Source organism: Ctenocephalides felis, unplaced genomic scaffold (genome assembly GCF_003426905.1).
Source record: "Ctenocephalides felis isolate EL2017-DRISC unplaced genomic scaffold, ASM342690v1 CF-g0.4_SCAFFOLD_03571, whole genome shotgun sequence".
Classification (NCBI taxonomy): Eukaryota; Metazoa; Arthropoda; class Insecta; order Siphonaptera; family Pulicidae; genus Ctenocephalides; species Ctenocephalides felis.
In genome coordinates, this window is record NW_020539725.1 from 38081147 (window position 1) to 38103455 (window position 22309).

The window sequence follows — 22309 nt, forward strand, 5'->3', positions numbered from 1 at the left end:
CTAAGTATCCGATTTGAATGATTCACAAAACTTTCTGCTTGCTTGGGCAAAACGATTGCCGAAGCAATTTGCGCTATGGCACGATGCCATACACCAATAGTTCTAATTTAGTTTACGCAAATTATAATTAGTTTAATAATTAATACTAGTTTTTCTGTCAAAATGTTCTGTTGAAAATAACGAACTAAATTGAATTTAAAAAAAAATATATAGAACTAAATAGTTCTAATTATCTATACTCAGTATAGTATTTGCTGACATTTTTATTATATATGCAACTATACCCACGAGAGGTGATTTTCACTTGAGGCTATATTTGAGATCTATAACTTCAAGTAGAAATTTGAAGATCAAAGTTGCCTGATGTCAGGTTTGGCGGTAGCGGAAATCGAACCAGCGAACCTGGGACTAGTTGGTGCTAGCCCACGTTCGAACCAATATCGCCACCGCTGGCCCCACAATAAGAAATATGATGATTCACAAAATAAGAAATTACAGTCTATCTACTTATTACGTTACAGAAATGTCGTTAAAATTCTTTTTCTTATTTAACACTAGTTATGTGCGAGTTTTTCCGCGATGCTTTCTGCATATTTTAGCCGAGGGCGTGCGGCCTGAAACGGTAATTGGCTGAATTACCCGCGCGGCATTTACGCAGCGACGATAACTCGACAAGAGTCCTCAACAGAACAAATGCGCCGCTAATGAGAAAATAACTCGGTCAGACGTGCAAACAAACAAACAAACAAACAAACGAACCAACCAACCAACGAACAACGGAAATATAATTCTACCTCCCATATAAGCTAAAATACATAAAATAAGATACGCAATGCGATGAACAATGACATTATTTATTACGTATCATCGTTATTTGATGTAACGTTTACTCGATATTGTCGCACGAGCGGAAGAAATGCGATGCAATTGACGATGATTGACATTACTGGACAATATAATAAAACTTCGATTTGAAATACTATATGATTTATTGGTAAATTTTAATTTTGGCTCGATCGTGGGTAAGCGGTTAGAGCGAATGGACCTGAATAAGAGGTCCCGAGTTCGATCACGCTTCGAGAAACCTGATGTCAAGCAGTAGTGACATCAGTTTTTACTTCAAAATATAGATAGCAACGTGTTTCTGAGTAAAACTAGCCCTAATCCGACATTGCTGCGTCAATGAAATGTTCGCCCTATTACATCAATTCCATAAAAACTTATCACAGAGGTAAGACAACTATTTGGGTTGCCATCTGTAGTGGCTGCTGTTAAGTCAAATTAGCCCAACATTTATAGGACTTGAGTTTTGATTGCTGGTCAAAAACAATTACTTTACTATGCATATTAACAAAATTATTTCGTAAAGTAAAAGATAGAAAAATATGTGCAATTGCAAATTAGTTTTATAAACCGTACAAATAACTAGACTGGACAACTACTGGGTTGCCATCCATTCAAGATTCATATAATAAGAAAATTCAAAACAATTACTGAATGTCCTAAGCGTGACAGATTGTAATTAATAATAAAAAAAATCTTATTGTGTTCATTCTTCGATATTGATTTTATTCCAACATATCAGAATTAGTTCAATAGAACGGGGCACGAAGGTCCAATTTGACTTCTAGTAATCATGATTTCTAATCCAATTTTTAATTATTCTGACAGAAAAACCTTTTTTTCTTTACAAGTATAGTAGATGATTCTGAATCTTGATCCAGTCAGACATAAAAATCAACGTTTATTTAATATAGTTTACTTAATAATTAATTTTATAATACAAACAAACATAATTTTATATATGTAATAATTATTTCAGATGGTGATAAATGTGTTGATAAAAACAATAGTTCAATGCAAAAGCATGTGATCAGGATATGATAGAAGAAGGATGCAACGTAAGATTTCGGTATTTTATTTTTTTATTTCATTTCAACCTTATTATGCAGTTAACAATAAAATTATATGTAAAGCTAACATCACTTTAATACATAACCCCATAGTTTTACCTAATTTATAATATTTTTATTACTTTATGCAATAATGCAATATTTTTTTGAAGATTTAACCATTGAAAAAGAGTCAGAAAACGTATGGAAATTCATTTTTTTAAAACTTAGTTTAGTTTTCTCTCTTCCTATTATCTGGAAAATCTTAATGTTACGCAAGAATTTTATCGAATATGATTTTTAAATATGTAATTTGATGTAATTTTAGTTTTAAACAAATATCATTTAAATATATTTCGAATACTCAATATATTTAATATATAGCCAAATTTACCTGATTTATCAGAATTCTGTCTTTCTGTATATGAAGCATTTTAACATAATATAAAAAAATGACGTTTTTAGTTAAGATTGACTTCTGCATGTTTCTAAAACGCAGTTTCAACTGTTTAAATATTGCGATCTACAAAGTGGTACTTACACTTCTCTTGAATAGAATTGCCCTGTAGACCGGCAAAGATTGTGAGTTCGCTTCACTCGAAACGACGCTAAGAAAAAACGGCTGTTTCTCGGAATCTGATCCGACGTAGTTCTGGTGCACTGTAAAAAATGAAATATACGATAAATAAAGTCTAGTTATATTGCAAAATTACTTCTAGTGAGGTATAATAATTGAGAACATAAAACTAGAAACAAGTTGGCATATAAATCGCTATTACTTAACACGATCGCGAACGTGCATGCAAATTTTTCAAATTCAAATTTTAAAGTCAATTATTTTGAATTTTACTTACATAACCTTACGTTTTTTGTGATTATTATACCTGCCAACTTTTGTAAAATAGAAGCTTAATACTTAACGTGAATGCTATAGCATTCATCGTGTATAATGATTAAAACATGATAATCTGACATTTCTGATAACCAGTCTTCAATCCAAATTCGGATATCACTATCAATTTAAAAATGCCAATTATTGTATCTTGCTGAAACTTTTACTGTCCGTGAATATGTTAAATAACTTCGACACTTTAAAAGCCAATTTTTTTTATACAGAAAAAATCTGCTTATGAATAAGAATATTCAGAATATATATAATTAGAATAAGTATAAATGGTTAATTCCTTGGTTTTATTTCTATTAAATTACAAAATTGTGATTTTGCGACGCATTGAGCTTTAGTAGATAATAACGAATATTTTATGCATTCAGTGATTTTTCTTTATTAGGTTAAAGTTTTATTAAGTTAAATCAAATCTAAATATTTTTTTATATTTTGAAGAAAATTATGAAGCGATTACAGAAATTTGTAATGCAATTAACTAGGACTAATTTAAAATCAAAGCTAAAAAAATTAATTAAATAACCAAGTTTCTCACTTCTACCACACTCATTTATATATTATTTAGGTGATTTGAATTAATTATTTCGTGTTCAGTTTGCAGTATTCTATAAAATACCTACTGTAGTAGGCATAATTAGAACAAATATAGGGTTACTAAATGTTTCAACAAAAATTGTTTTCTTTGATTCAAAACTACTGAATTCTATGTATAAAATAATTTGAACTCTATTCATTTGGGTTAAAAAAGAAAGACCAAAAGGCCAAAGAATCAACAATACGAAGTATAAAGATTTCAACCAGTATATTGAATCAGTTTGAAAGCTTTGAGAAATTATCTGGACTTTTACATTGGTGATATATTATACAAGGTTTCATTTATTCTATTCAAATTCAAAAAATATTTTTTAAAAGTCCATGGTAGGCCTGAATATTTTTGTTCATAAGCAGAGACAGTTTGTAATTATTGTAAATTAAAATGCACTTAATCTTCTAAATTTTATTTCAAGTTATTATGCAATATTTTTTTATAAAATATATTATAATTTTAAAATATAAATATATTCTCAATTTGGAAATATTTATATGTAAAATTACAATATAAGAAAGACTTCTTCGTATATTTTCACGCCGTTCCACGAATAAAAGCAGTCAGAAAACGTATATGTTACAAAAGTTGAATAAAGAAAAATAAATCGAATTTGAAATGATTTCTTATAAGATGTAACAATATTTATTGTGTCAGTCTTCGCAGATGTACTGTGTAGGTTTCTGTTAGCTTGGAATATTTCCAGACAATGATGCATCGAATGCTTGCTCCAGATTCTTCAGGGGAATGAACGCATTATTCAACTACATCGACGGTTTATTCAAACAATATTATGCTGCAAAATATATCTAATTTACATACAACATTATACTAGAAGAACTGGATTTGAAAATATAAAATTAAGGCTGATATTTGTTGGAAGTACTATACAGTAGCACACGTAGTACAATATATAAAGATTATACTTCTCCGTCGCCTAATCGGGTATAACATCAATAAAAAATAGATATCTTTTAAAAATTTATTTTACAAATAAAAAAATCATCTTATTGTATAGTGTTAAAAACAGAAATTTTATTGATCCATGGTATGAGGACATAGTAATGGACTTTGTAATAGTGTAGTCATAATAGATTATGCCTCCCACTAGTTTACCATATCTGCTTCATCATTTTAAATTTGGGATTTGTGAACATAAAACAATTATAAATACATTTTACTGTCCACTTATTTCAACAGCTTTTAGAAATAAAATTATATAGACTGTTGTGAGGAATTCACTGCGTCTCTTTATGAGATTGGTTGGCCTATCTCTATTTGAACTTGAATGGATTTATTATTCAAATTTCTGTGATATTTATTTTATAACTATTTTACAAGAATTGGCTTACGGTCGTTTGTCAAGTATGATCAAAGCATAAAGATCAATTTAATTTTGGTAAATCTATCAATATATAGAAGCAAATAAGTATATTTACATATTTAATTCATTATTTATAAAACATGAAATTTGTACAATATTCAAATTTGGGTTATATTTTATTGTAAATTCTTGATTTGTGGTTTTGTATTTTAGTGAGCAAGTTAGTCCTATTTCATTTCAAATTTGGTCTCATAATAAGTGCTTTATTTCTTACACATCCCAAGTATATAACATTTATAAACATCATTATATTTTTATTTGTGCACATAAGTTTCAAAATAAATATAGTTTTCAACGTTTTATTTGCAGATACGTATCTATATCGATCTCGTTATTCCCGTTCACAAATATGAGATATTTTTATTGAAAATATTTTTCAACAAGTTCATGCGACACATAGTATGAATGAAATTGTTAAATATAACTCATTTATAAATAATATTGGGTAATAAAAATTCTCATATCCAACAGTTGATTCTGGCTTTGACCAGCAAAATACGACATACAGAAATAAAACATAGATAATTTAATAAGTTTATATTAAATATTCAAATTATTCCAATTTATAACATAAAATCATTCGATTGTATATATTTGCACATTAATAAAATATTGCTAAATAATTTAATAACAAAATTTACAAAATAACTGCATGGATAATTAGGTACATATTACCTCAAATTATTTTATTTTTATACTTATCTGTAATTTATATTTGATTTGAACTTTTTTGTTGAACAGCAATAAAAACTATTTTTATTGTAGTCTATTTATATTACTTATTTTGTAAGTTGTTTGGTTTAAAACTCATCCATTTTCCTAATTGTGGCGATTATGTTAGATTTATATCTAACAGTGATGAATGCATATTGCAGATTTTCACTTGTGATTTGCACTTGTGTGTAAAAGACCAAGTGGAAATTTGATATCGTGCTGCCTGATATCGAGCTTGGGCGAAAGGTACCAGTTAGTACGCCACGGCGGGCTTTAAATTTTTTTATATAAATATTTGACTTAAATTTTTATATGAAACCGTTTTATTCGTATTCATAAATAAATTCGTAAATTTGAATAAATGACCAACTTACAACTTATAACTGGCTAGGGAAGTGCACCACAGGTTACATAGAACAGTATTAGTGAAAAATCCGTATTCATAAATACAATTATCAATAGTTAAGTATTATACCAGAAGAATTATCAAAAATAATCATGCGACTTCTAAAAAATATATTCCATCGAGTATTCATAGAAAACATTTAATAAGCGGATTCGACTTTGGTAAATGTTCTGTATGTTATATAACACTGTAACGTATAGCACGATTTATACAAGGTACAACGCTCAATCAAATAAACCCACGTGTGTAGCAGTTTTGCAGCTCCTATATGATTACATTTTTACATCATAACGTAAATAGAACGATGTATATGTATTTAACATGTCATTTTTCAACCGCGGGATTGCATTATGAACGCCTTTTGTGTGAATGACGTCCTTTTGCCGACGTAACCGTAATGGCTTACATAAATATATCCAGGAAAGAATTCTGACACCCACGAATAAAAAGAAATTCTAAGACTGGACATACCTTTAGGTTGGATTATAGGCCAAATTTGGATCGAGTAAAACACATTTTAAATATGGTCGTCTCTAAGAAAAAAGATGATTCTTTATAATCAAATTCATTACTGAGCTAACATATAGATCTTTTGAGCTCTTAACAAATTGAGCTACACAAACACGATAAGAACCTTATTTTAAATTATAGACAATGATATGCGTTTTTGTTTTTCACTGTTCTACAAAGCCACCTATATGTTGTCAACACATTTATTTGAATAATAATATGCTTCACATGTATTAGTAAAAAAAAAAACTAGTGGGGCATGGCATCGTGCCTTAAGGCAAATTGTTGGAGCTTCCCGTACCATAATTAAAAATTTTGGTACCCAAAAAGAATTACACAAAATGTGTACACATTATTAAAATCTCTATATAATATCTGATAATTTGATGTACATATGTCCAATAACATTTTTGACCGCCAAATGACATTTTTTTAAATTATTTTCATTAAGAGTCCATAATCGCTGGATCTGCTTTCCAAAAAATTTAATCAGTTTTTCATTTTTTTTTTGAATTATTAAAATCGGACGCTCCGTTCTCTTAAAAACCTAGTTACCGTTTCTGGCATTTGTTGTCCCGTTTCTTCGGAACGGCTAGACCTACCTTCGCCAAAAACATCAGCACGTTTCCTTATTAATACGAATCAAATTTTTTGAATTATTCAAATCGATTGATCATGTTCCGAAAATCACACACACACATACACATACATCAATTTTTTCTAAGGTATGCCAAAATATTCAGAAACCTCTGAAACGTAAAGATATATAAAAATTTTTATTTTCGATTTTTTGCAATTACTATAACTTACCCTACGGAAAGTTAATAAAATACTTATTTTTTTGAAGATTTCAGTTTGGGAATTGATTTAAACTAGCTTTACTTTAATTAGAACAAATATCTATCTTTACTTTAATTAGAACAACATAAATAATATTATGCTGTATCGACAAAGATAGCCTCTGCATAGTATTAATATAAAAATTGATGAACAATTAATAAGACAATTTATCTGTTTATCAATATACTTATAGACTCATAGATATATAATATTTAATTTAATTATTTACATAACGAAAATATTTAAGAATTGACCTTCTTGTGTCGATAATTTGTGATCTAATATTCATAATTTTATTCTTTATTATAAAATATATTTTACTTTGATATTCACGCACCTACATAATGTTTGCTACAATTATAAAGCTTTATAAATATAAAATACTCACAAAGAAAGTTGAAATTAATTTAAAAATAGTATTATTAGTAAATGAGTAAAATAAATGGTTTTGTTATAAATAACTTAAATAGAAAATGCTATTTTCAATCATGAAAAATCTTAATAACATTTATTTATATAAAGTTTCTACTAACGTATTACTAGAAACTAAAGTATTATTACAAAGTCAACTACAGTACAGTACAGAGTCAAGCATTGCAAGGAGTAGTTGGTGTTTTTTGTATATCAAAATTAAATGTAATTTAAAAAATAAATATTAAAGAATGTGTAGTACGAGTATATAAGTAACTGTTTTTGAAATTTCACTGAAGAGGAGGCATAGCATGGTCTCGAAACGTCTGTAATTATTAAATATATTGTGTGTTAAAAATCTGAGTGTTGTATGTTCATATTTAACATTTAATATTCGTTTCCGCTCATATCACAAAATTTTATGATTATATATATATATATATATATATAAATATTAAATAAATATATAATATATATAAATATTAAATATAAAATATTAAAGAATGTGTAGTACGAGTATATAAGTAACTGTTTTTGAAATTTTACTGAAGATGAGGCATAGCATGGTCTCGAAACGTCTGTAATTATTAAATATATTGTGTGTTAAAAATCTGAGTGTTGTATTGTTCATATTTAACATTTAATATTCGTTCCGCTCATATCACAAAATTTTATGATTATATATATAATATATATATATATATATATATATATATTTGTTAACTAAGTAAGAGTATTCAGCTTACACAAACAGTTAATAATGCTGCACTAAAGGTGCAATATTCTAAAGTTTACTTTATATCAACTCAATTATACTTTCATTTGAGATGTTATCAATCTTAGAACATGACTCTTTGCTTTCCTTTGACAAAATATATTCTGCCTTGAAATACGTAACTTTAGCTTTGTATTATAGAATTCGAGGAGGGTGCCTAATAGATTTGATGGGCTGTAAACAGCACCCACGCCTTAAGACGGAGATTATACTTAAGATATCTTAAACTGCTAAGGGCATCTGATCGCATAAAAACTTGAAAATATTTTTTAATTACTTGCCAGACCTGTCTTCGTAAAGTGATTAAATCGTAACAAGATTTATATCAAAATTCAATTACCAGAAAAAATAAGAGTTCAATATGGACACATTTCATAAATTGCAAAGGTCGTATTAAATAATTATTAAATATGAGCAAGAGATTTTTGTTGATACAGAGAATCGCATTTGCTAACTCTATATTTATAGAGAAAGAGAAAATATCAACAACCCCGACGTCTCAAGTTTTTCTGAAATGTTTGAATTAGAAATTTAATAAATATTGTGTGCAAATAAATGAAAATGACTGCACCGATTCGACAAATTTAATAAATCTGTACATAAACTAGATGTTGAAAACAAGTTTTCGATTATTATTCAGTGCTGATTAGTTATTACTAAATATCGGTGATGCTGTTTCTCTGTAATTAATAGTTACTAATTTTTTCGATTATTTTAAAAATTTGATGGATGCGATAGAAATATCTATGCTTCCAATATTCTTCGTGATTAACAGAAAATGTATTTTCATTTTCACATTCATAAAAATGTTCTTGATACATTTGATTTTTTTTTATACTACTCGTTTTTTAATATAAATTTAGTAAGTTTGTTAAATCGGTTAGTTGAGTAATTTTTCTAGGCTCTCTATCTAGGACTCCAAATATGACAAAAAGCAATTTTCAATCTTTTTAAACTTTGTAAGAATAAATCTAATCTGACAACTCATTCAAGATTCTCTTATCTGCCATACTTCACTGTTTTTTTAAAGTTCGTCTTTGATTAAGTTAACTATATAGAGTTTATAACTTAATTTTTGTAATTAAATTGGTTAAAACTACATTTTTACTTTTAATATATATATTGCAATTCATTATTAAAGTCACGATTTTTTACATTTTACTCTCAATTTAGAAAATGGTATTCACTTCTACTGATAATATTATCTGAAACTTTTAACAGTTTTTCATGAAAGTTATAATGACGTAAACTTAAAGAAAACGCAGAAAAAAATTCACTTGTGAAGAGTTTACACTTCAGTTGTTCTAATTATATTCTTATATTTAAAAAAAGAACTTAATTTTTATTTTGGTAATTTAGCAATATCATATTTTTATTAATACAGATATAAATAATTACTTTTGGTGTGGATTCAAAAAATTACTTACTAGATTTCAAAGATGGTGTGGAATCTTTCGAATTGATAAATTGTATGTCAAACATTTATTTTGGCGAATAATTTAGTAATGAACATGCTAGAATATTTAAATGCTTTAATTCTAAAAATTAAATTTCGGATTAATGGCCGAGCTTTTGGAAAATAATTCATGTATGTATTAGTAAGGTGACCATATTTTTTCAAGTCAAAACCGAGACGGTAAATTTGTCTTTCTAATTAGTTGTGCCATACTATTTCTTATATAACATTTTCTGATATTTGATGGGTAGTTGTAATTTTATGATCAAGTAATTGCGAAAATTAATTTAAACCTATACTTTTCGAAAACTCGCGACAATACGGGATAAAGCATCTGAATTCGGGACAAATGTTGCTTATAGAAGAACCTGGGGCACAAGTGGAAAATCCGGACTGTCAGGGCCAAACCGGCGCATGTTCGTTTTTCAATAATAAATAATATTCAGACTATTCGGTAAATCACCTAACATGTTAGGAAATTGGATTGAATCGAACAACCTGCAATAGTTACTTTACTACAACTCGGTACACTTATAAATCATCTTATTGATAAACCCGATTATTGTGTTAGAAAATTTATGCAACGTGCCACTTATACTTAGTTACTTTAGTTTGACTGTCGCCATGGTTACTTTAGTTTGATTTATATACTGATGAAAATATATTCTGATTATTTATTGAACTAATTTCTACATAAAATTCGTTCAATTTCGTGAATAATTAAGTTAATATTTAATTATTTTAATTTTTTATACATACTTTAAATATGTAATAAATTTTCCTGTTGGTTCAATGCAACTATATTTTCATTCTTTTATATAGAGTTAGTAATAAGAACTTCGTTTACATCTATCTGACAGATGCAAAGTGAATTGCGTTGTTTCGTATAAGAAAAGTGTTTAGAAATTCATAAATATGATGTGAAATGTAGATAAAAATAGGTGTTCTATATGCTCCAGACATGATAATGACTTATTGCAGATGCGAAGTTGTGCGTTCACGCTCTGTACGCGCCTTTATCTCGTTATCATTTGCATTTTCTGTGAACTACCTCGCAGCGCAGCGTTATATTATATTGTTCTTTTGAACTTTAAAAAGTTTATTAAAACAAACGACAACGGACAGACGCCCTGCCGTTATAGTCGATGTAATAAAAAAGACACTCTACTCGTATTACCTACACGCCACGATGATTTTCAAATTTATTCTGCAAAGCATTATATTTTGTATTAAAGATGAGAAAAAAAAAATTTAATGGATACGATTTTTAACTATAAAATGAATCTTACTTTCTGCATGACTGAGGAAATTAACTAAGAAAACTGCAAATTCTATAAAGAAAGATTTTTTTGTATCAATTTTCTTGAAATACAATATAGAGCATTATTGAAAGATTTTATACAAAGTTACATTTTTATATAAATATGTTCTATTTATATCTGTAAAACCATTATTTAGGCACTTTGTCATCTAGGCTTTGCAATAAAATTTCAGTTTGGGCAAAATGAAAATCCAAATTTTGAATGTGGTGTAAATGAAGTATTTTTTTATTATTAAATATTGTGACTATTTATTTCTATAGATTTTTATAGATGTCAACCCAAATACCATCTCTGTTTTTACAAAATTTGAATTTTTGAAATAAAACTCCTTTAGGCGCGACTAAGGTGTAAATCCGTACAAATGCAACGGAAGTGCGTTACGGCAGATAAGATAAAATAAGAGTCGAGTGCTATGATTTGTCATTCACTCTCGATGATATTTCTATACGGGTCCATTGTGATTAGTCGTCGCGTATGTGAATAGAAATCTGTCGTTGTATGCGCACCGGCATCAACGTTGTATGTGTACCGGCGTCAATGTTGTATGCGTACCGATATTAACAAAGAAATCGATATAGATAAATAACATTTTAAAGTTACATCGTAGTACAAATCTTGATTTGATAAAAAAATGCCTGAATCAGTAGAATATTTTACACTGTCCCCCGTTAATAATTATATAAAAATAATAAAACAAATGCAGCATTTGCCCCATGTATGAAACATAAGTTTATTGAAATAATTCTATATTATTAGTAGTTTATATAAATCTTTGAAGTTATTGAAATAGAAAATATTTTTTAGGCAAAACAGATATCAAAGAATGAGATTATATCGCCAGCGAAAAAGTAAAAAAGTACCTTCGGTCAATGAATGTATGTTAATTTTAATTGCATGAAGTTCCTCAAACACAATTATTATATGATGAGTAAAGTTGCGAAAACAATATTTGTTCAGGCGTTGTTTAACATAATCCACTGTGTGAACGAATATTATAGAAGTTATTAATCAGCAATTACATCATTTCTCCAATGATTTAATTTAATGGAAATTTATTATTACAATTTCTGTATGAAGGATCAATTTTTATTCATGCAGCAGTACCGGTTTAACTGGCGAGCATATTGCTACCTATATTTCAAAGTGAAATCCGATTCCACTATTGCTTGATATCGGGTTGTTCGAGCCTGATATCGAAAATGGAAGCTTTGATACAAATCTCGTACTAACCAACTTTTTTTCAAATTAATATTAAAATTACAGCTAAACCAAAAGTTTGTACTTTGACACTCGTTAGGACTTCATAACAAACTTTTTCAATTTTTCATTACGAATTTTGTTCTTGAAATAATTGTGGCAATCATACATACAATACACAGATTTGTTATTTAGTTTGATGATAGAATAAAATATTTTGTTATTATAAATGCAAGATCAATTTGATCAAGATTCTTACTTTCGATGGAGCTTTCTGGGAAAAACCATTGTAAACTTAAAGCATCAGAAAGTTTGTTTCTGAACAACGTCGAACATTATTTTCTATTAAACTTATACTTCAGTTACCGTCTTTTAAAAAAATAACAGCATACAAGTATAAGTTTCGAAGTATCAGTAATTATTTTCACAAGATTCTCTTTGTGAAACTGACTTTTGAAAAAGAGGAAGTTTTTATCTTTACAATTAACTTCAAACTATAATTATCTTCTGAAACTTTTTCTTTATGCAATGATTTTGATCTAAGCGTTATCACACTATAAGTACAGGAATTGTAAATTTTCATACGATTTAGTGAATGGTTTATTGATTTTCTGAAATCTACCTATTGACCTATATCTGACTGACTTACAGATCAAGACAGGTACTTATCATTTAATTGTATTACGTTAAGAGGATAATGGAATTATAATGACCTCACTTGATATTTTGGTTAACTTTGACATTTGCGTTCGTCCTCTGCTAATTCTGAAAATTTCTGTTGAAATTTTAGTCAGTTTTTGAACAAAGCACAAATACCAGAGCATTTTGAGACGTTATACGAGGTGTGTTCAAAAAGTACCCGGAATTACTAATAATTAAATTTCGCGGGTCTGGAGTGTCTGATTGTCAAAATTTTTTTTTATTGTGTTGGTATACATGCCCCTAAAGTATGATGAAATTTTCAGCTATATTCACTGTTTACTTTGTCTGTGGTAGTCGCTAAGGTTCGACGTGTTTTTCTGAGCTCGGCGATTTTTACAATGGAAGAATTGAAAAGTCAAAGAATTTGTATTAAATTTTGCGTAAGAAATGAAATAAAGTGTTGCAAAGTGCAAAAATTCACCAGATATGGCTCCGTGTGACTTTTTCCTATTCCCAAAGTTGAAGAGACCCATGAAAGGACGGCGGTTTTCCTCGATTGAAGAAAATCGCTGAGAGTGCTCAAGGACATATCAAAAAGTGAATATCAAGGGTGCTTCGAAAATTGGAAAAAACGCTGGCATAAGTGTATTATATCTGGGGGGGGACTACTTTGAAGGGGACCACATTAATGTAGACGAATAAATAAATATTTTTTTGAAAAAACGAAAATTCCGGGTACTTTTTGAACAGACCTATAAAGACCATAAATTCGAATATTAGACAAAATATTATAATATGTAACAAAACCACACATTCATATAGTAAATCTGGTGCAATTTCTGGCTAATTGTGCAATCAACTGTTACCTGTTCAGATTTTCGCTTGTTCTGCAATAACAACTACTGAATAACTATGTACATGACCGGTGGGTTAAACACATACGACGGTTAAGTTACACAAGTTTTGCAAACTATATACAATATGTTAATTATACAAACTAGTCATATATCACTGAAATACCAGAGTTCAGAGAGGACACCCATGAATAAAGCTATCAAGAAACTTTTTATAAAAATTTAAATTAACATTTGAAAAATGAATTGTAATTGTTATATACTTTGATTCGTTGGTTAAAATTTTGATATTTAATAATATATAAACTGAATGTTTAGACAAATGCTTTCTCAATACCTCATACTTAGAATCACAGGAAAAATTATAATAATCTAAGGAAATTATTGTATTTATCAACATTGGTTAACAATATATACAATTTTTTCATATTTTGAAAAAAAAATTGTGGTTACATAATATTTAGTATTCTTACGTTACAAGCTTTCTTTTGATGTTTTAGGAATAGTAGGAAGGGATATTTATAAGCTTGTGTAAGATACATGTACCTTAGGGTGGTTCTTAATATGGACATTTTCGAATTTCTTTGCTCCCAAGAGCTCTAAGAAAGGGCTGAAAGTTTTAGCTCTTGATATTAACTTTTAGATAGTGCGCAATTTAATCAAACTTTGTATGGAAATAGCATAGATGAAATTTTGAAAATTAAAAAAAAATTAGGTATAACTTAGCGACAAATGAATTAAATGTTAATAATTACAAGAAAATTCGTGTTATTTTTTTATTAAAAATTCGACGCTCTGCTAACTTTTTGAAATTTTGTTCATGCTATTTCTTTACAAAACTTTGATTGAATTGCGCTCTATCTAAAAGACAATATTAAGAGCTAAAACTTTCAGAGAATTGTTTATTATGAGTTTCGAACCATTTGAGTTATTGGGAGCAAGGAAATTTGAAAATGTCCATATTAAGGACCACCCTAATGTACCTATATGTGCTGGCTTACATTACCGGAATCATTTTTAAATGAATAAATATTTTAGAATTTGTTCATTTGATTTTTTTAAATTGATATTTGACGAAGATCTAGCACCACTTGGTAAATCATTATTTTACTCGTCAGATGAGATTTATTTATAAAGATTTCAATAAATATAAGTATATACATAATTTTTTTTGAATTTTGAAGTTTGCTCAATTTTATATTTGCTTATTAATTTTATCTACCTATTTGTTTATAAATAAAAATTTATTACAACATGCATTTACTATTTTGAAACCCAAAGTAGTAAAGATAATTTTAATCATCCTCTATATTGAAAGATTCTAAAAAATATATAACAAAACTAGAATGAATAAATAAATAAAAACGATAGAAGGTTATGGTTTGAATAATTCAAATAAAACTTTTGCATTTGCGATAATACTTACATTTTCCTAGAAAATACTTGAAGTACCATCTTGTTTGATATTCAGGATTTTCCAAGACTGGCGTTGCAGGAGAACCGAACATCTGTAAATAAACATTCTTTTTAGTTAAAATATTTATTTTTGTTAAAATATTCTGCTTAAGATTCAATTCAATAAACTTTAAATAATCTGGAGGAATAACACTATTTTGGTGAATTTTTATCATAACTACATAATTATTGAGATAGTCGCTCGATTTTTCTACGTAAATGGAAAAAAATATTATTTTCAACGTTTTCTTTAGTCAATAATATTTTATTATTAATTGATAATTATTTAAATTGAAGTTTTCATTTAGAGCGTTCTTACAGATATTAAATGCAATATTTTGACTTCTAAATTAACAGATTTTATATCACGTATCTCCAAATAACATTTTGTTATTTTGTTATAGACACATTTTCAGAACTACATTTTTATTTTGAATCCCGATATAACAGTTTCATACAACACGAAATGGATGTTGAATTATTAGACAATGAAACACGAGTTCCTATGTTTTCATATAGGTATCGTATTGGTTTCCATATATTTCAGAAAAGCTATTTAGCATATGAAAAGGGCAAAGTTCAAACATATGCACCAATTAATATATGGCAAAGCTAAAAATAAATACAACAAAATTTCATTTACATTGTTATGAGAAACGGAGTCTAATTGAATTGAAACCGTCATGGTTGATATACAGAAATGTTATATTTGGGTAGAATTCAATGAAGTATATACGTAGATATATTTCGTATTATTTGCTATATTATTTTAGCAACGTTTGGTTTTTAAACAGTACTACTTTTTTACGAGCAAAAAATATTGATGTAAATTGTTTCTTTATACCATTTTTTTAAAGCATACGCTAACTCTATTTTTGCTTTAACTTTATAATGATCTTTTTCAAGTCATCATAGCTGCAAGCAGAGCAAATGAATACAAATGAATATCATTCGGAAAATAAATTAAAACAGTTTATAATTTATTTGCATTTAATAAGCGACTTCCAACCACTCACCACTTCATCAAGTAGCAGCAACTACGGATTTAATAAAATTCAAGTATTTGCACATAATTTAAATACAACTCGCTAATGTTTTCATTTCGAGTTCTGCGGTCTAATAAAAAATTCTATGAATAATGAAATAGTTTGCATTCGAACAGAACGAATGCTTCTGAACAAGAAGATTATAGAAGTGCTTTTAAGTAGAAATACATAGTGTTCGATAGAAAACTGTATCATATTTCTCAAGCAGATAATGTTACCTATAAACTCAGATAATGGAATATATTATGAGTAGCGTTCTCGTTCGAGACATGAGATTGTTCAAGCGGAAGATCCAAGAGATTGCTTATTATGTATGAGTTATTATTTTATTAAAGGTATAAAGGTTTCCTATTCTTATTTAACTTTGCGTAGGTTAAGTTGTTCAAATCAAAAAAATCGAGAATGATAATACCTTCTTTCGATTCGAACTTTTGATGCTTTTGGCAGATCTTGGAAAGAACAGATGAGCATTGAGCATGTGGAGTATTTACATACTTCTGCTAGTTTGTATAATTATATAACAAAAATAATCTATTTGCATTGAAATTTTGTATTAGAAAAAGTATGTTGCAAAATATGAACATTTAGCAGCAGTAGATGAACATTTCGTTTATGCTTATCCAATTGTCAGACCCTATAGAGTAGGGAATGCCATACCGATAAAAAATTTCTTTACCGGTAATTCAATATTTTTCTTTTAAAACCGGTAATAACGGTAAAATACCGGCATTTTCATTATCTTAAACAAATGTAAACAAAATTGATAGTTACTTGTACAAACATATAAAAATATTTATACAATCATTTGCAACTAAACAATGAAAAAACAAGTGTATTTGTTTAATAATAATTATATAGAGTATATTGAGTACTTCAGTACTTCTCACTAAAATCATACGTATGAGTAAGAAAGACTAAAAATTCATTAAAGATCATATTACATTATTATAATAAAATATATTATCTGTATACAATTGTTAAATCAGCATAATTTCAAGACTTAAGAACAGTAACTTTTATGTAAAAATACCGAAAATATCGGTACCGGAGAATTCGGGCGGTATATCGGGAATCCGGTTTTGCATTTCGTAAGAGAATTTATAGAATAATTCTGCGTTTTATATTAATATATGTGAGTTTTTATAAATTATATTACGTAGATACATTTAAATATTTAAATGAGCATGTTTGATTACAAATAGTGTCTGCGAAGTTTTCACCGCGATGATCAAAACTGACAACACAAATATGACTACTGTTTTAGAAGTTTTGTTTGCTGTTCATCGTTGAAAACAAGTTTATAACTTGACTTCAAAGCACTAGCTTTTCAAAATATACTACACACATATTTTATCATTTTATTTCATTGGAATTAAATAAAAATAAAATAAAATAAATTTCTATGAAGAAACCTTTGGATCGATACATTGGAATTTCAACGCGATGGATGTCATAGACTTCATTACTAAACCAGTCAGATTTTTTATGTATTTGTTATAAATTATTATTATCAATCAATCACTGATAATTTTCATTAAGTTACAATAAGTAATAAGTCTTCATAAGTAATAAAATCTTCATTACAAATTTAATTCTCACACTTTGGAGATTGCTTTCAACAGTCACACTTTATATAAATACAAAATTTAATATATATACATTATATATATATATATATTTATTTATATATATAATTATACATATATACACATATATATATATATATATATTAAATTTTCTGTATATATAAACTTTTTTCTAAACGGTGATAATTAATGGTGATACTTTTTCAGACCATATATGTAATTTATAGGAATGCCTTAATTTAAACTTTGTTTCTATATACAATTTATACAATACAATTTGTTAAGACTTGCATCCTATTATATAAATATATTTTTATAATGAGAATTCTATGAACTCCTTGGGTTGGTCATTTCTATCTAAAAGCATATCAAATTTATAGCCTTGACAATGACTAATAAAATTTGTAAGAAGTGAAGTAAGAAAAGATCATCGAATTTATTACAATTTAACAAAAAAATGGACGTAGGTGTACTCTTGAAGATCCTTTAACGCAAAGAAAATTGTATCTGAATTAATGGTGCGTGAAAATATATATACGAAACCTAAAAATCAATATAGTAATATTATAGGTAACATTCTCATAATTTACTTTATTGCGAGAATAAAGGTGTGCTGTACGTTTTTATTTATTTTTGATGCTTAGATTACTGAAGCATTACATTTGTATTTATGTTGGTATAACATTAATGAAATACACGAATAGAATGGTAGAATGTAAAAAATGTGTCGTAAATATTATAATCATTCCACGTGAAAAACGTAAAATAAATGATGCTTAATGATTATAATCATTCTAAATTATTCCAATAATAAATTACAAAGATAATAAAATTGTAATATAATGTAATATACGGGTACTACGCTCCATAGATGCATAAGAATATTGATAACTCGAATTGAAATCATTTTTATTTTTATTGAAGCAAAACTTCTGTAGGCGCGACTAGGATGTAAATTTGTACAAATGCAACGAAAGTGCGTTACGGCAGATAAGATAGAGTCGAGTGCCAATGATTCGTCATTCGCTCTCGATAATATCATTTCTATACGGGTCGATTGTGATTAGTCGTCGCGTATGTGAATAGAAATCTGTCGTTGTATGCGTACCGGCATCAACGTGGTATGCGTACCGATATCGACAAGGATATCGGCATAGATAAATAAACATTTTAAAGTTACATTGTAGTACAAATCTTGATTTAATAAAAAAATGCATGAATCAGAAGAATATTTTACCGTGTTCCCCGTAAATAACTATAATGAAAAAAATAAAACAAATGCAGCATTTGCGCCGCGTATGAAACATAAGTTTATTGAAATAATTTCTATATTATTCGTAGTTTCTATAAATCTTTGAAGTTATTGAAATGGAAAATATTTTTTAGGCCTAACAGATATTACAACTGTTCAAAGAATGAGATTATATCGCTAGCGAAAATGTAAAATAAAATACAATCAGTCAATGAATGTATGTTAATTTCAATTACATGAAGTTCTTCAAACACAATTATTGCATGATGAGGGAAAATGCAAAAACAATATTTGTTCAGGTGTTGTTCAACATAAACCACTGTGTGAACAAATATTATAGAAGTTTTTAATCAGCAATTACTTCATTTCTCTAATGAAGGTTTATTTTTAAATGCTAATTACAATGACAAACCCATCATGTCATATTTGAAGTATGACTTTATTACATTATTGTTTTTCAATATTATACATATTTTTAATGCTATTATAAATATATAATTTATAATTTATCATTATATAAATGTGTATAATGGTTGACACTAATAAATGTGTGCATCATGAGTGTTACCATATTACTAATAAACATTATTCAAAATTGTTATATGATGAATTTATTTTTACTTAACTTCAATTCGCTAAGTTTTACTTCAATCGCGTGTGAAGCTTACGCGCACTTTTTTTTATTTTTTTATTTTACTGTTCATCACATTTACTCATCTATTTATTTAAAATATATTACCTGAATGTTACTTCATAAGGTAACCAAATTTAATTTATCAAAATCAAAAAGCATTACTGTTGAGTAATCTTTTAATCTTTTAGAATTTCAATTCCCTTATTTATATGAATCTTCAGAATTACTGAATGTTTTTTTTTGCAAAAACAGATTGTAATTTGATAAAGGAAAAAAATTATTCACCTCATCTTTTTCCCCGATGCTTTCACCATTTTCTATCCTGTACCTTCTGCCCTGTTGGTCCGAGCCATCCACTTCGGACTGCGGCAGCTGCGAACAAAAACATAAATTCATTAAGTGTTTGTTATGCACTGACGTTATCTACAGAGATAATATAATATATTTTTTCGGTTTATTCCGTTATTTGCGAGAGAGAATATTTATATTTACGTAAAAATTATATTATTTCAAATAACAGAGGTAGAAATATATAATAGTAGTACTTTTTTTATAATACAGAAACTAATATGTAAAAACTCAGTTATGTTATTTTGAAAATATTTTTTTAAATGATGTTTTGACCTAAATTATGTTAATTTTTTGTTTTATGTATTTATTTTCATATTTTTTCTCGAGTATAAAATATTCAAATAACCATACTGGTTATTAATATTGAATATATTTATATTGTTATTTTTATTATGTTGCAATTTTTTTTTAACTTCCCGTAGGGTAAGTTATAGTAATCGCAAAAAAATCGAAAATGAAAATTTTTATATATCTTTACGTTTCAGAGGTTTCTGAATATTTTGGCATACCTTAGAAAAAATGGATGTATGTGTGTATGTATGTGTATATGTGTGTGTGTGCGTATGTGTATGTGTGTACCTATACAAATTTTCGTCGACGATTTCGGGAACACGGATGAAGCGATTTGAATAATTCAAAAAACATTTGATTCGTATTGATAAGGAGACGTGCTGATTAGTTTTTGGCGAAGGCAGGTCTAACCGTTCCGAAGATATGGGGCAAAAAGTGCCAAAAACGTATTTCAGTTTTTAACAGAACGGAACGTCCGATTTGAATAATTCAAAAAACATTTTACTTGTATTAACAAGATGAAGAACTGATCAAATTTTCATGAAGGCAGGTCTAGCGGTTTCGGAGATTTTAGTTTTTAGAAAAATTAACTAAGACAATACGAAAGAGAAAAGAAAAGGAAAATTAATACACAAAAAAAGTATTTAAATGTTTTGGTTTACTTTGTTATATTATATTTATGGTAAGTCGTTATATTTATAAGCTGTTATGAGCGATTTTGGAATTTACATCTATTGTTTTTTGTATTTTAACCTATTTTTATGCCCATCACAACCGTCCTTGGGATGTGAATTCACTGTTTTTATTTTCTTGTATGAATTGATTTTATGACTAATCCCATAATTTTCTTAATTATGACTAATCCATTAAATTTAAAGAGAGAATTTCTGCATTTCCGCGTAGACACATGTTCTAATTACCATTAAATTTACTTTTTTCCCAGCTAAATTAACAAAATTATGGCTGATCAAAGAAAAAGTTGTACAACCTAGTCTCCCTCACAGACTATAAAATATAACGTATTTATATAAAATTATCTCCCATCTAGTTTGCTTTATTTTATAGTTTCTAATTATGAGGTTCATCATATGTAAATTTAACTTCATTAGCAGAAGTGCAAAGGATGATATTCTGTATCTAATTACAATTTATTTTTTCTTCCCTTCATGTCCTACATGGGCAAAAACGCCAACGCAAAATCCTCGTAGATAGGTATGGTAATTTTTAATCTGCATTGCGAACTATGGTATAAAAAGTTTTAATTTAGCTCTCCAACCTGGTTGGATATTTGGGTATTTCTGTAAAAGTAAAATTTTTGAGTATTTTGATTATAACTAAAAATATTATACTTTTTATTATACTTTTATTACAGCTAAGTTAAATTCAAAATTCTACTTCATACAGAAATAGATAAGTAAAAATTTTTTTTTTATTTTGTTTAAAAGTGTTTAATATTTGTATTCTAATTTTATGAGAAAAAAATCTATTGCATTTAAATTAGATTATCTCGATGTCAACTATCAGATTATAGTGTAGTCAAATTAGACCTGATACTGCAAAATTGCAAGTTCAGGTAAGTTATATTTTGCCCAATTAATAACATTTTAGTCAGTTATATTATCATTTCTTTTAGACATGCAAATGAAAATAAAAAGTTTTTTTTCTGGAATAAAGTCTGATGAAAGTAATTTATTTGCGGTTATTTTATATAGGTAAATAAAGCTCTAGAAAAAAACCCAGAAATCAATAAAAAAAGTCCATAAGCAATAGAATTATGGAGAAAGTAATTTTTTTTTTTTTT

At 27.7% G+C, this 22309-nt stretch overlaps 1 protein-coding gene across 1 annotated transcript in view; it reads right to left on the reverse strand.

Moving 5' to 3' along the window:
- Positions 1–22309, reverse strand: part of LOC113386013 (GTPase-activating Rap/Ran-GAP domain-like protein 3) — a 155151-nt gene that overhangs the window by 12493 nt on the left and 120349 nt on the right. Inside the window, exon 5 of the mRNA XM_026623825.1 lies at positions 2434–2552. Within this exon, the coding sequence (XP_026479610.1) occupies positions 2434–2552 (119 nt within the window). The remainder of the gene's footprint in view (positions 1–2433; positions 2553–22309) is intronic.